The sequence below is a fragment of the Hippichthys cyanospilos genome, chromosome 9 (genome assembly GCF_059441005.1).
Source record: "Hippichthys cyanospilos isolate Australia breed blue-spotted pipefish chromosome 9, RoL_Hcya_1.0, whole genome shotgun sequence".
Lineage (NCBI taxonomy): Eukaryota > Metazoa > Chordata > Actinopteri > Syngnathiformes > Syngnathidae > Hippichthys > Hippichthys cyanospilos.
This window is the reverse complement of record NC_142377.1, coordinates 1,497,893-1,512,680: the sequence shown is the minus strand read 5'-3', so window position 1 is coordinate 1,512,680 and position 14,788 is coordinate 1,497,893. Positions and strand designations below refer to the sequence as shown.

At 38.3% G+C, this 14,788-nt stretch overlaps 1 protein-coding gene across 6 annotated transcripts in view; it reads left to right on the top strand.

Moving 5' to 3' along the window:
* Window positions 1-14,788, top strand: part of fhit (fragile histidine triad diadenosine triphosphatase) — an 88,449-nt gene that overhangs the window by 45,271 nt on the left and 28,390 nt on the right. For 4 of the 6 annotated variants that reach the window (XM_088424160.1, XM_088424156.1, XM_088424159.1 and 1 more), the window contains exon 7: window positions 8,593-8,661. The exons of the other annotated variants lie outside the window; for them this stretch is intronic. In XM_088424160.1, coding sequence (XP_088280286.1) covers window positions 8,593-8,661 — 69 coding nt within the window. The remainder of the gene's footprint in view (window positions 1-8,592; window positions 8,662-14,788) is intronic. 6 annotated transcript variants of the gene reach the window in all.

Genomic DNA, 14,788 nt, shown 5'->3' with positions numbered 1-14,788 from the left:
GACTTTATGATTGTTGTTACTTGGGCAGATCTGACACCTCTTTCTGATGATGTGGACCTAATAGTCTGGGTCCACGTCATCAGACTCGGAGTCCAACCCTTTTACTGCCGCTTCATCATCCAGCATCTGTAAGACCTTTTCAACTGTGTATCTAGCAGCCATGACACCTTGGATGAGTAATGTTTTCTATAGATCAATATGTAGCTAATAAATAAATACACTCTCCCTCACACACACCCACACACACACAAGACATATAGAGAAACAGGTGATTTGAACTGCATAGTCATGAGACAAGAAGGCTAAAATGGGAAAACAGAAAGGAACAGTCAATGACTGGACAGTTACATATATACACAGACACACACACAAAACACATACAAACAAACACATGATGGATCACATTTTTCTTTTGCTGTTCTGGGTAATTCTGGGTAACCCTAGCTAGTGTTAGCAAGTTATAATGTTGGCTAGTTTTCGATAAAGAATACTAACAACTGTCATGAAAGACACACATACAATATTATATGAAGATAATACTTACACGTATCAGCTCTTGCTGTGTAAAATAATCTTCATGAGGGGTGACACTTCTGATAAAGTCTTTGTGGTCTGCAGTTAATTTATTCCTGACAGCCACAGTTGATAAGAATCAAAGATTCCCATTGGATTCCATAGAAAATTAATATGGATCATTTTTGACCCACTCATGGAAACTTGAGGTTGTAATACAAAAACTACAATTTCTTAAAATGTATAAAAGGGCAGTCAAAAATGTAAATGGAATTATATCAAAAACATGCATTTTGAGGAATACCTGGAAGATGAAATAATAACAATTTTTCATGACAAAGATAGAAAACAACCTCACCGGGTCATTTTTGACCCGCTTAAGCATCTAAGGGTTAAGAGAAGAAGGCACTAGTTTGAGACCAGGAAATATCCAAGAACCGGACTAAATTGCACATTAAAAAAATTCAAAATTATTTTCTGTACATCTTAGCACATGACTCCTTTTGCATTTTTTGTAGGTCTGACAGTCTTACATATGCCTAAAGGGTTTCATACCTGTAGGACAAACCAAACAGGATTGACTGTAATCTTTCGACTCCAATGACATTTTTTACTGCCACGAGGTGGCTCTACCACTAAACTGGAATATATGTTTGTCGATGTCTTCAGGAATAGACTCTCATCCAATGTAAGCTATTGTGAGATCAGATCAGATCATCTGGGTCAAATTACAGCAGCTTTTACTGGTCTGAAAAATCTTCAGAAAGAAAATGAATGGAGAGGTCAGCAGGTGTGTATAGAGGCTTGTCAGACTTAATTTCATCGATATTACTTCAACGGGCTCAGCAAAGCACGTAACAACGTTTAAAAAATGCTATATTTTGGGCTGCCACTAAATAGTGCTCTCACTAAGACGAAAAATACGTTATTACGTGGGTTCCACATTGGACACCCATCAAATATATGAAACTTTGAAAAGATAAGACCACCTGGGTCCAAATACAGCAACCTTGTTTAATTTTGCAAGAAATCTGACTGATATTTTTATTACCCACTCAGTTCCCCTATAAGTAATGCAAAAGAATGTTTAAACATATGTGTTAAGGACATGATTCTTCAAGTATCTGTAAAATTTCTGTTTTTTTTTCAACTTGTTCAGCTGAGTTCAGCAAGGTTTTGTCACATGTGGCAAAGTAAACATTAAAACACATTTTGAAGCCCCGCCCCCATCATATTTGTCGGCGACTCTTCACGAAATTTTGACCAATTGTGCCTCTTTGTCTGATAATAAACCATAGCAAATTTGAAGTGGATTGGGTCAAGCGTTTAGGAGGAAAAAGGAGCAAATCGGGATTTGCAAATGAGCACAAACGGGCGAAAAGTGCACATTAAAAAATTCATAACTCTTTTTCTGTACATCTGAGTATATGGCTTATGATGACTTTTTTTGTAGGGCTTGAGGTCCTACATATGCCTACACATTTTTGTAGCTCTCGGTCAAATGGGCCACTTATAAGGCCATTTTGGGGCCAATTACAGCCAATATTTTCGTTTTGGTGAGACATCCGACTTTGAGTTTGCCTCAAATGTTTGCCGACAATGTTTGCCTCTTACTTGAAGTACTTTTGTTTGAAGAACTTTAGAACTGCTGTGGAAATAAATTTATCGTTTTATTGATTCAAAGAGAGACCTGTGGAAATGTTATTATATTTATTTTATTTGAACCTGGGCAAGCATACAAGTAAGAATGCACAATGTTGCCAAACAAATCACAACTATTTCTGTTCGTTTTCAACAGTTGTTATTATTATTTTTTTATATCTTGAGTTTTAGACATGACAGTGTGATGTATATTGCATTTGTCACCATGGCAATAAACGAGCCACAAGTTGTGAAAAAGAAAAAAAAAATCACCCACTTTTACCGCTTGTTCTTCTATTTGCATATGCTCCGACAGCCATTCCATCTTATAGGAAGCGCATTTCTTTTTTACTTTGGCGTGTTGAGCGGATGCGTCGCTGCTTGTTCGTTTCGCAAGGAAAAGGGGTTAGCGTTTGACATCTCTTAACTCCGCACTGTTGCTAGCTAGCTAACCAGCACTGGGTGTATATGCAGGGAACGTTTCTGTCCTTACGTTTGATTGGATGAATAGTATAAGGGAAACATTTAGAGGCTGGAACCTTGTCACTAGCTGTCACAATGCAAAATCGTTCAGAAAACAATATTATTGGTCTAATTAACCAGATAAGATGAGGTCTAATATTAAATATTATTTAATACGTTTGTATTGCATTGTGTTTTATGCGCAACATAGACAATCTAGTGCGCTGAGATTGTGCTAGCAGTGCGCAAATGCACACGCTCGCAGCTTAGAGGGAACACTGGCCACAGCCATTATCAAACTATCGCAATATTTGGATAATAGGGACCTTGCAGCAGTCGCTGCTCAGGCCCTAATAAAAGGCAAAAGACTATATTTGCTGACCAATATTTATAACTATATATGGGAGCTAACCGGCATTTTGTGATCGAAGTTGTCGGGACGGTACATATGTTGATACTCGATAAGTCGACGAGATAGGAAGGAGCTAAACCGTGTAAAATTTTATGCATGAATTGTTTCTGCATCGCTAAGAGAAAGAATAGGACGAATTTTAGCTAAATCGCGAAGGTGAAAAAACGCCGTTCTTGTCATGTTATTAATATGTGTTCGAAAGGAGAGAGTTGAGTCAAATATTACGCCGAGATTTTTTGCAGAACTACTTTGGGAAATAATACAGTTTTCTAGGTTCAGCGTGGTATTCTTAAGCAAGTGCTGATGATGAGCAGGGCCAATATTTAACATCTCTGTTTTACTAGGGTTGAGAAGCAGAAAATTGGAAGACATTCATTGTTTAATCTCAGCAAGGCAGGCCTCCAGTTGACTGCACTTACACATACAGTTACAAGGCATATACAGTTGTATATCATCAGCATAGCAATGAAAACTAATAGCATGTTTACGTATAATATCACCAAGAGGAATCATGTAGATGTTGAACAGTAAGGGACCAAGTACTGACCCCTGCGGGACACCACATGGGACAGAGAAAGATTCAGAGATCACTTTGCCATAAGAGACACTATGCATCCTTCCCAGGATGTAAGATCTGAACCAAGAAAGTGCTGATCCCGAGAGTCCAACACATGATTTAAGACATTCTATAAGAATATGATGAGCAATATTGTCAAATGCGGCACTAAGGTCAAGCAATAATAATATTGATGAGATGTTGGAATCCATGGCTAAGAGAAGATCATTCGTCACTTTTACAAGAGCTGTCTCAGTTGAGTGGTTGGCCCTATAACCTGACTGAAGGAGTTCAAATCTATTGTTATCTATCATAAAATCGCTAAGCTGTTGTGCTACAACTTTCTCAAGAATTTTGGCGATAAACGGAAGGTGTGACACTGGCCTATAGTTAGAGAGATCTTCAGGATCTAGGTGAGGTTTCTTAAGTAATGGTTGAATGACTGCCGTCTTAAAAGCTTCAGGTACAATGCCAGAGGAGAGTGACAGATTGATAATATTCACGACAGATGACCCTAAGACTGGGAATAAGTCTTTAACGTGTTTGCCTGGAAGCGGGTCGAGCATGCAGGACGTTGGCTCTGCTGCATTAACCAGGTGTGTAAGACACTCCAGGGATACTAAATCAAACTGGGACAGGGTAACCAGACTTTCTTGAACCTGATTGTCCGAACTAGCATCAACGATCACAGCCGAGGGGGTAAGTGGTGCTGCCTTTTTTATTTCGTCCCTTATTAGCTGAATCCGCTGAGTAAAGAATTGCATGAAATGGTGTGCTGAATGGAGGGAACTATGATTAATCTGCTGCTGTTGTGTTAGCTGTGCTACCGTGTCAAATAAATATTTTGGGTTGTTTTTATTAAGACTAATTATTAAGACGAATCATTTTGGAGAAGTAATTTGTTTTTGCTAACCTAAGAGGCTCTTTATATTTCAGCAAGCTATCGCACCAGGCCTGACGGAAAACCTCAAGTTTAGTTGTTCGCCATTTAGGCTCAAGTTGTCTACTTAACAATTTACACGTACGCGTTTCATCCGTAAACCACGGATGAAATGGGCCGTGACCCAGTAGAAGTGTTAAACTCTAGGTGGTGCTGAAAATCAATTTTTTAGATTTTATGTATGAAAACACCAAAATACCAAATTTCACAGCAGGCCCAACGAGTGTGCAAATTTTGGTTATATGACTTTTCATGCATGTTTAAGCCCTCAAAAATATGATTCATTTTGGAGAATAATAATAAGAATAATAATAATAATAATAATCTGGGGAAGAACAATAGGGACCTCGCAGCGGTCGCTGCTCGGGCCCTCATAATACTACTACTAATAATGATCTAGAGAAAAACAAGAGGGCTCTCGCAGCGTTAGCTGCTCGGGCCTATAATAATAATCGGGCCTATAATCGGGCTTATAATAATAATAATAATAATCTGGAAAAAAACAAAGGCTCTCGCAGCGGTAGCTGCTCCAGCCCTAATAATCAGGGGAAAAACAAAGGGTCCTCGCAGCAGATGCTGCTCGGGCCCTAATAATCAGGAGAAAAACAAAAGGGTCCTCGCAGCGGGCGCTGCTCCGGCCCTAATAATCTAGAGGCGAACAAGAGTTTCCTTGCAGCAGACGCTGCTCGGGCCCTAATAATAATAATAATAATAATAATAATAATAATAATAATAATAATATAATGATAATGATAATAATAATGATCTGGAGAAAAACAAGAGGGCTCTTGCAGCGGAAGCTGCTCAGGACCTAATAATCTGGAGAAGAACAATAGGGACCTTGCAGCAGTCGCTGGTCAGGCCCTAATAAAAGGCAAAAGACTATATTTGCTGACCAATGCTAATGCTGTCTTCCCATGTAACCTGGTAAAGACATGCTTCGCCATCATCGTAACAGTGTAATCACGAATTGATAGATATATTGAACATATTAACACATTACAAAATGTAAAAACAAAACTATGGAGAAAGACAGAAAAAAAGGATCAACAATGAACTGACATCACAGTTCAGTACAGTTTACATGTTCAAAGGGAAGAACTTGTCATGGGGCATGTTTCCCAACAGTGCTGTTGATGACTGCCTCTAAAATGACCTCAACAATCATTACTAACACAACACAAGATTATATATATATATATATATATATATATATATATATATATATATATATATATATATATATATATATATATATACAGTGGGCCCCCGGGTTACGAACTTAATCCATTCAGCGGCTACGCTCGTAACTCGAACTGCTCGTATGACGGGCAATCTAAACCTATGTTAATTCGTGAATGTGTGCAACGCGTGCAAAAACCTTAGGTATCAACATCACGACTTTATACACATATTAAAAATGAGTCACATAATCTACTGTACAATTACATTCAATAACATATACAAAGGTAAGATGACATTTACCTTTGAAGCGACGTGACTTGAACTGGGTGGAGGCGGAGGGGAGCAGAGACCAACCCGCATAGTTAACACAGTTACGCTGATTTGCTATTGCTCTAACAATGTCATAGTCACTGTTTCAGCCACGGTGTCAGTCACGGAGATGCTAAAACATATCATCCTCTTACTTCTTCCTTTACCGCTACTAGCAATTTTAGAAGCTATGTCTAACAGATAAAGTTTGTGAAGATAAAGTCTTCACAACATTCCTTCCTTCCGTTTTTCACTCATTTTCTCTCCTTCCTTCCATCCCGACCAGCTGTGCCATCAAGCTAGATAAAGGCGTTCGGCCAATAGCATATCGGCATTTCTGTGATTGACGTGACGCCGGCCAATAGCATCTCCGTGAGAGAGACCGGGTGACCTTAATCGACCAATAGCATATGGCATCTCCGTGACTGACTCCGTGACTGACACCGTGACTAAGACAGTGACTGTGACGTTGTAAGAGCAATAGCGTTCACGTTACTGTCAGAAGCGTCAACTGCTGCTTTTGTTGACGCAGCCAAGCGAAAATATATTTGCATACACAATGGCCGGCATGTCGGATTGTTCGTAAGACGAAAGGTTTGCTCGTAAGTGGGGGACAAAAATCTCTGTGTTCCACGCTCGTAAATCGAATTGTTCGTAAAACAGGGTGTTCGTAAACCGGGGGCCGACTGTATATATATATATATATATATATATATATATATATATATATATATATATATATATATATATATATATATATATATAAACCCTAACCCTAGTAAAATAAACTTAAATTGGTGACAATAGTATAATCATCATGTGCATGAATCAACACAAATCAACAGTGAGTAAGAAATCATATTGATAGAAGAGTAATGTTTTTTTAACATACGTGATTAATAAATTTATTGAAACGTGATTAATATCTTATTGGACTATGATCATGATTGATTATTGATTAGCATATTTATCCAACAGAACGCCAAAAACATATCTAGTCTTATCCCTGGTTATATATTTTTTCCAAATGTTAATAGGCCTACACCTTTTTAATCATATACGATAATGTATCCCAAAACAACAGGTACAAATAATTTTATGTATGAGCCTCACAGTATAAAGCCTTTTCAAATACATTTCCATAGATATAAGAAACAAATAAAAGTGTGTATGCATTCAATTAATATTATTCATGTCTTTGCTTGACTTTTATATTTTTATACCACACTCTTGTTAAATCTGTTTTTGAACAAAGCGGGTGATTCACACCTTTTTTTATTCTATTTTCTAGTTATTCCCCAAAGCACCTGTCAAACTTGTTGGCGAGGTCTGATTGTAGACTGCCGCGGGCGTGCTTGGCCAGACCTGCAGCATGATTGGCCTGGGCTGCCGCTAGCACATACTGTACGTCACCTTGTCAGTGCCGCCCCTGGCCCGCAAATCAAGAGTGGTCTGGTTGCAGACTACAAGACAGGGTCGTGACTGGCCTGCTTAGGGGGTGGAGGGTTCCTAGATCTTTGACAGATTAGTTCAGGGCTGGGGCAAGCAGTTCCACACCGTTCCAGACATGGGAAGACATTGTTGCATCAAAATAATGGCAGATCACATGTAAAAAAAAAACATCCTAATGCTCAAACTCACTAATGCTTCATTGAGTCATTCTGACTAAATCCAGTGGGATCTACTTTGATTATATTTGAAACACACTGTAATAGGAAATGGATTATATTTAATGAATGTAAGGCTGTACGAACCTATAAATTTGGCATAAATAACTGTGGGTTGTTTAATACTATTATTCATATGTTGAAGCCATTACAGATGCCCTAAGATCATTGGGGGGCATTGCATTGTGCCTTCCTTGCATAAACTTTGTGCTTCCTGCACCCACTTTGGTGACACTTTACGAGATAGGACAGTCACTCTAGAAAGTGACGATCAAAATAACACAAATAGATACTCAGCGATTTCGGATAGATTTGTAGTAAATTAACAAAAGTACAAAATGAATCATATTGTCATCATATTGTATCCTTGGTTCAAGATCAAACCAAAACAGTAGCATATAATATATATATATAAATTAAAAAAATAAATAAAATATGTCTTGAGCTGTCGATGTTGCTTCTTTTCAACTTATTGGCTTATATATGTTTGCTCGTCAATGTTTCTCTCTCGTCGAGACACTACATGTTTTTTTTCACCTTTGGGGTAGGAAAATATACGTTTTGAAAATGTCCAGTTACGTTAGTTAAGAGCTTACATAAATATTTAGTCAAATAAAATAGCATCCTGAAGACATTTACCATACCATCCATACAGAAGAACAAATCACTCTTAATCATACAGGCTGCCATGTTTGAGACAGCAAGGAAATAATCAACAGAACCAGTCAGATAATATGCAGGGGTGAAAGAAAATGAATGACATCCTTTTGATTCTTTGAATTAATGACAAGACTGCAGAAACACTTGTCTTATCAATTCGTCAAATAATTAGCGAGTGTTGAAAATATGTGCCTTTATATGCAGCAGAGTCCCTAAACACTGGCTTCTCTTGTTTATTTGCTTTCAGCATGTGCACATCCATGTGCTTCCCAGAAAGGCAGGCGACTTTGATCGCAATGATAATGTCTATGAGGAGGTATGAGATTCATTCTTTTGCGCTTTTAGATTTTTGTATGTTTTTAATATGTTATGAAAATCCTCTGACTTGCTTTCAACTTTGCTTCAAATTCTATGTTTGATATAAAAGGGATTAGAAATAACAAAAATGCACTTGCCTTGGACACTCCTCAGACGTCAAACTACTGCAGTACACATATTTACTTATCTTAGATGATTAAACCTTCCCTTTGGCTATAGTCTCACGGCAAGCCATGGTTATATGAATGGCGCCCAGAAGTCTAAGTGAAGCCTCTAGCTGACCAAAGATGAGAACAATCAGAGTTTACATTTGAAATTCCAATTCATTACAAAATAAATCTAGTTAAGAGATTCATGACGCTCCGGGGAAGTATCTTTCCTCCTCTCTCTTGTGTCTATCTAACAGTAAACCTAGATTTTCACTCCTAAACGATACGTGATTGGCTCCCAACGCACCCATCGACCGATGAGGGCAGGAGTTTCCATCTACGCCCCGGAGTTGTAGCTACTCCTGCCCTCATCAATATGTGTACTGCAGTAATATTTGTCTTCAATTTGTATAGTATAAATACCTTCACGTTGAAAAAATTAACCACAAAAAATGAGGGATTACTGTATGTGGGATTGCTGTAAGTGAAAGATAATTGACGGCTTTAACCATTTTTAAATCATGATACCCTCTGTATTCACACAAAACACATCATTGCACTCAGCCTAATACACACCTAAAGTTCAGACATTTACGCAGTTTCAAGACAAGCCCTATTTGTAATATATATTTTTGTGTTTATCTTACAACTTTTTTTCTTATTTTTAAACTCAGACATTGATTCTCATCTTTTCAATGCTGTTCCATAATTGTTTAAATTTCCAACAGAAAATCACCTTGATGTTTATTTTTGTTTTGAGTTTTTGGAGACATTTTTACCGCTACCTCTTAAAGCTGCATTGTGCACTTTTTTTTTTTCGATAAGATGCATGCTTTACCAATGTCCAGATGAGTTTGATCCATCCATCCCATCCCATCCCATCCCATCCCAGCCTAGACCAGCCGCAAAATCAGCATACTGACTAAAAAGATAAGATACTAAGCCTTTTTAAACGTGACTGCACCTATCAGTATGCATCTTCCCTTCTGTTCAGAGCAGTTCAGGGTAAAAACTCCACAGTATCTTGGGGGGATAGGGTGTTGTGGGGGAGGGTATCATGTTTGTCCCTGCAGACATATATTGTGTTAGCTGGAGTGAACTGCTCCTTCAGTGACTTTATGGCCATCTTCTGTACTTACATGGGTAGTCATTTGTAGAACAATAAATAAATACACAAATTAGGGATGTTCAATCCCAAGTGGTTGGGGTTAGGGTTATTTATATTCATAATTTCTAGTTCATGATTTTAAAACTACATATCTGAGTTTGAACAAATTAAATACTTACTTTGCAGCTCTGAGGAACAGGACTCTCCAAACCTGTAAACCACAAAGGTTCTGTAAGAAAATAATGAACATGCCTTCCAGGGTGTTTTAAATTTCAGTGCAATATTTTGAATTTGTGACTAGAATCTGTAACAAATTAATGTCAATGACTTGTGAGTTTAATATGAATATTCTAACATCCATCGCAGAAAAAAATATTTTTAATAGACTTGCTCCTAATGTCTGGTGGACATATTACAAATACCATACCACATAAGTCCAGTAGAAAATGAGTTTGTTTTAATTTGCATGTGATCATAGGGGAAAGTGAGAGTACAGCTGCCTCTTTATCATTTATTTTTATGTCATGCCAACTTTTTTTGTCTTTGGTGTGCATATTTGTCAGATTTTTCAAGCATTCATATCTAACTTTTTTTTTTTTTAAAGTTCTCAGTCACCATGTATACTGTATATGTTTATGAATGCTAATAAAGAGACAATGTGACAGTTCAAAGGAGGGACTGTCAATGGGGTTCGGTACCCTGCACTCCCAAAGCACCCCATGATGAATTGCGTGATCCTAGAAATTCATAAAATAAGGGGATAGTTTTGTGACAAGATTACACCTTTTGGACAATTTGGCCTTGATGTTTAATTCTTCGGACCATGATCTTATCCTTTCCACTGCTATGAATTTCTGTTCAAATCTCATTTACTTAAGTTGTCTTCAAGTAGGGAGGTAACAGACTCTTATTTGGACAAAATACTCTTCAATGTGTCAACTGTCCAAATACTTGAAGTAATATCACTGAATTATTTTCTGACAGGCCTTCAAACACACCTAATTTCCTCCACCAAATATTGCGAAGTTTTGATAATGGCCGTGGCCTATACAGCAGTGCTCTTTATGATGATTTTTCATAACAGTAAATGCTTCTGTAATTTCACCCAGGTGATCTCATTTTATCGTGATTTCACACGTTGAATGAAAGTCCATTCCTACAAACATAAACAAACTTACACTCCATTGAAGTCCTAGAATCACCTAGTGGCTGAAAATAATAATACAATTTTTCCGATTCCATTTACTTAGTTGCGCCCGCTGAAGAAATGCTAATGAAAGCTGGATCTTTTCTAAAACATTGACTTCTACTATTCACTGAAAATGCCGTGACACACTCGGACATACACGCACTGCGGGGGCCCATTATAGCTGCTTGCAGCTCTAGTTAGGGCCTGAGCAGCATCTCTTCAGGACTCTCTTGTTTTTCTCCAGATTATTAGGGCCCAAGCAGCCTCTGCTGCGAGGACTAAGCCTCTAGACAGCCCTGCTGACCGCCACCAAATTTTGCGAAGTTTCGATAATGGGCGTGGCCTCTACGTCCATTTTCACTCCGAAGTTTTTTCGGACCAGTAAAAGCTGCTGTAGTTTGACTGACCCAGATGATCTGATGATCTCACAATTTCACAAATTGGATAAAAATCCAGTCCTGAAGACATCGACAAACTTATATTCCAGTTTAAAGCTAGCGCCACCTAGTGGCTGCAAAAAATGTCATTAGTCGAAAGATTGCAATCAACCCTGTTTGGTTTTACCTCCTGCTATGAAACTTTTTAGGCATATGTAGAATTGTAAGACCTACAAAAAAGTCAATAGAAGTGATGTGCTAGGATGTACAGAAAAATAGTTATGAATTTTTTTAATGTGCAATTTTGCCCCATTCTTAGACAATAGCTGGTCTAAAACTAGTGCCTTTTTCTCTTAAACGGTTCACCCGATTACCTTCTACGTTGGCATGGACTATAAGCAGATATAGCGACAAAAATCTGCCAAAAATTGGGAAGATCCCATGACTTGTAAGATGTGGGCAGAGCTTCAGATTATTTTGATTATTTCCTTCGCCAAGAGTGACAAAACCCTTAATAACTCAGCTGTTTCAGCTTCAAACCATGTGAAACTCTGCGGGGACTTCAAAAGTCATGCCCTAATACAGCTATGTGATGAACTATCAAATCATTTACAGCGCCACCTAGTGGTGGACAAAAATCAAATTTTTTACACTTTCATGTACTATGCAATACCTGTTTGACTAAATGAACTCAAAAATTATCAGAAAAGCTATAACACAGTGGAAAATGAAGGTTCTCAACTTTTATGACTTTTCAATAAAGGGCCTGGCCTCTATGTCAACTCAAAGTCCGATGTCTCGCCAAAACGGTAAAAGTTGCTGTAATTGGACCTAGATGATCTGGTATTTGCAAAACTTCGTATATGGGAAGATAATCTAATGTGAAACACACCTACAAGCCTATTTTTAATCATAGTACGAGCGCCACCTAGTGGCAGCAAAAAATATAGCAATTTCTTAACGTTTTTATGTACTCTGCTTCGCCCCTTGAAGTGATATCCCTTAAATAATGTCTGAAAAGCCATTGGCCACGCCTAATGCCCTCCACCGAATAGTACGATGTTTCGTGTGTGCGGGGCCTATACGACAGCGCAAAGTCACACAACTGTAACAATAAAAGCTGTAGTTACTACACCCACATTATCCCACCTTCTCTAAATTTTACAAATTTGATAAAAGTGCTCCACTGAAGTCATCTAAAACTAACTTTTCATCGTTCATGGTCCTTATTCATTCCCCGAACTGCTCATACCCCAACATGCACAGGTCTGCGAGGGCCCTTTATAGCTGCTTGCAGCTCTAGTTATTATTATTATTCCTGTCCAGATTATTATTATTATTATTAGGGCCCGAGCAGCTACCGCTGCGAGAGCCCTCTTGTTTTTCTCCAGATTATTAGGGCCCGAGCAGCTACCGCTGCGAGAGCCCTCTTGTTTTTCTCCAGATTATTATTAGGGCCCGAGCAGCTACCGCTGCGAGAGCCCTCTTGTTTTTCTCCGGATTATTATTAGGGCCCGAGCAGCTACCGCTGCGAGAGCCCTCTTGTTTTTCTCCAGATTATTATTCTTATTATTATTATTAGGGCCCGAGCAGCTACCGCTGCGAGAGCCCTCTTATTTTTCTCCAGATTATTATTCTTATTAGGGCCCGAGCAGCTACCGCTGCGAGAGCCCTCTTGTTTTTCTCCAGATTATTATTATTATTATTATTATTATTATTATTATTTACTGTGCAGCGCTTTTCCATTTTTGAGGGCCTAAACATGCACGAAAAGTCACCAAAATTTGCACATTTGTCGGGCCCGGTGAAAAATTGGATATTTTTGTGTTTCCCAAAACAATGCAAAAAAAATGGCTCTGCAGCGCCACCTAAGGTTGAAAAAGTGCACCTGGTCCCGGCCCGTTTGACCTAGAGCTACGAAAATTTTTAGGCATATGTAGGACCTAGAGACCTACAAAAAAGTCAGCGCGAGCCATGTGCTCAGATGTACAGAAAAAGAGTTATGAATTTTTGAATGTGCATTTTTGGCCCATTTTTGCACGTTTGCAGGTCCCAAACTGCTCCTTGTTTCTCCTAAACGCTTTACTCAATCACCTTCAAATTTGCTGTGGTCCATATTCACACATAGGGGCACAACTGGGCAAAATTTGGTGCAGATCCGCTGACATATATGATAGGGGCGTGGCTTCAAATTCTGTTTTCAATTTTTCCTTCGCCAAGAGTGACATAAACCTTAATAACTTTGTTGTACTAGCTTAAAAAAATCTAAAACTTCATTGACACATGGAAACTTATGTCTTTAACACCTTTGAAAAAAGTTTTTTTAAATACCTACTAGCGCCGCCTAGTGGTTGATTAAAATGTTATTTTTTACACTTTCATGTATTGTGCTCAGTCTGTTTGAGTAAAACAAATGAAAATTGGTCAGAATATCATTAAGACATGGAATATTAAGGTTTTAAAATTTTACGACATTTCGATAATGGGCGTAGTCTGCACGCCACCTCTAAGTCAGATGACTCGCCAAAACGAAAAAAGTGGCTGTAATTGGCCCCAAAATGGCCTTATGAGTGGAAAATAGCCTCTCACTCCCGGCCCGTTTGACCTAGAGCTCCAAAAATTTGTAGCCTTATGTAGGACCTCGAGCCCTACAAAAAAGTCAGCGCGAGCCATATGCTCAGATGTACAGAAAGAGAGTTATGAATTTTTGAATGTGCACTTTTGGCCTGTTTTTGCTCATTTGCAGGTCCCGAACTGCTCCTTTTTTCTCCCAAACGCTTGACCTGATCGATTTCATATTTGCTGTGATGTTTTATCTGACTGTGAGGCAAAATTGTTCAAATTTTTGTGATGATCCGCCATCAAATATGTTGGGGGTGGGGCTTTATATTATGCCTTTAATGATTACTTTGCCACATGTGAAACAAACCTTTATAACTCAGCTTTACAAGCTTGTAAAAATCTGAAAATTCACAGACACATGGAGACTCAAGCCCTTAACACAAGTGTTTAAAAAAATCTTCAATTGCTTATAAAGCCATCTAGTGGCAAACAAAAATGTCAGTCTGATGTCTGGCCAAAACGAACAAAGTTGCTGTGTTTGGTCCCAGATGGGCTTATCTTTTCTAAACTTCATATATTTGATGGGTTTCCAATGCGGAATACACCTATTAACGTATTTTTTGTTATAGTGCGAGCGCCACCTAGTGGCAGCCAAAAATATAGCATTTTTTAAACATTTTTATGTGTTTAGCTGAGCCCTTTGAAGTATTATCGCTGAAATTAAGTCTGAAAAGCCTCTA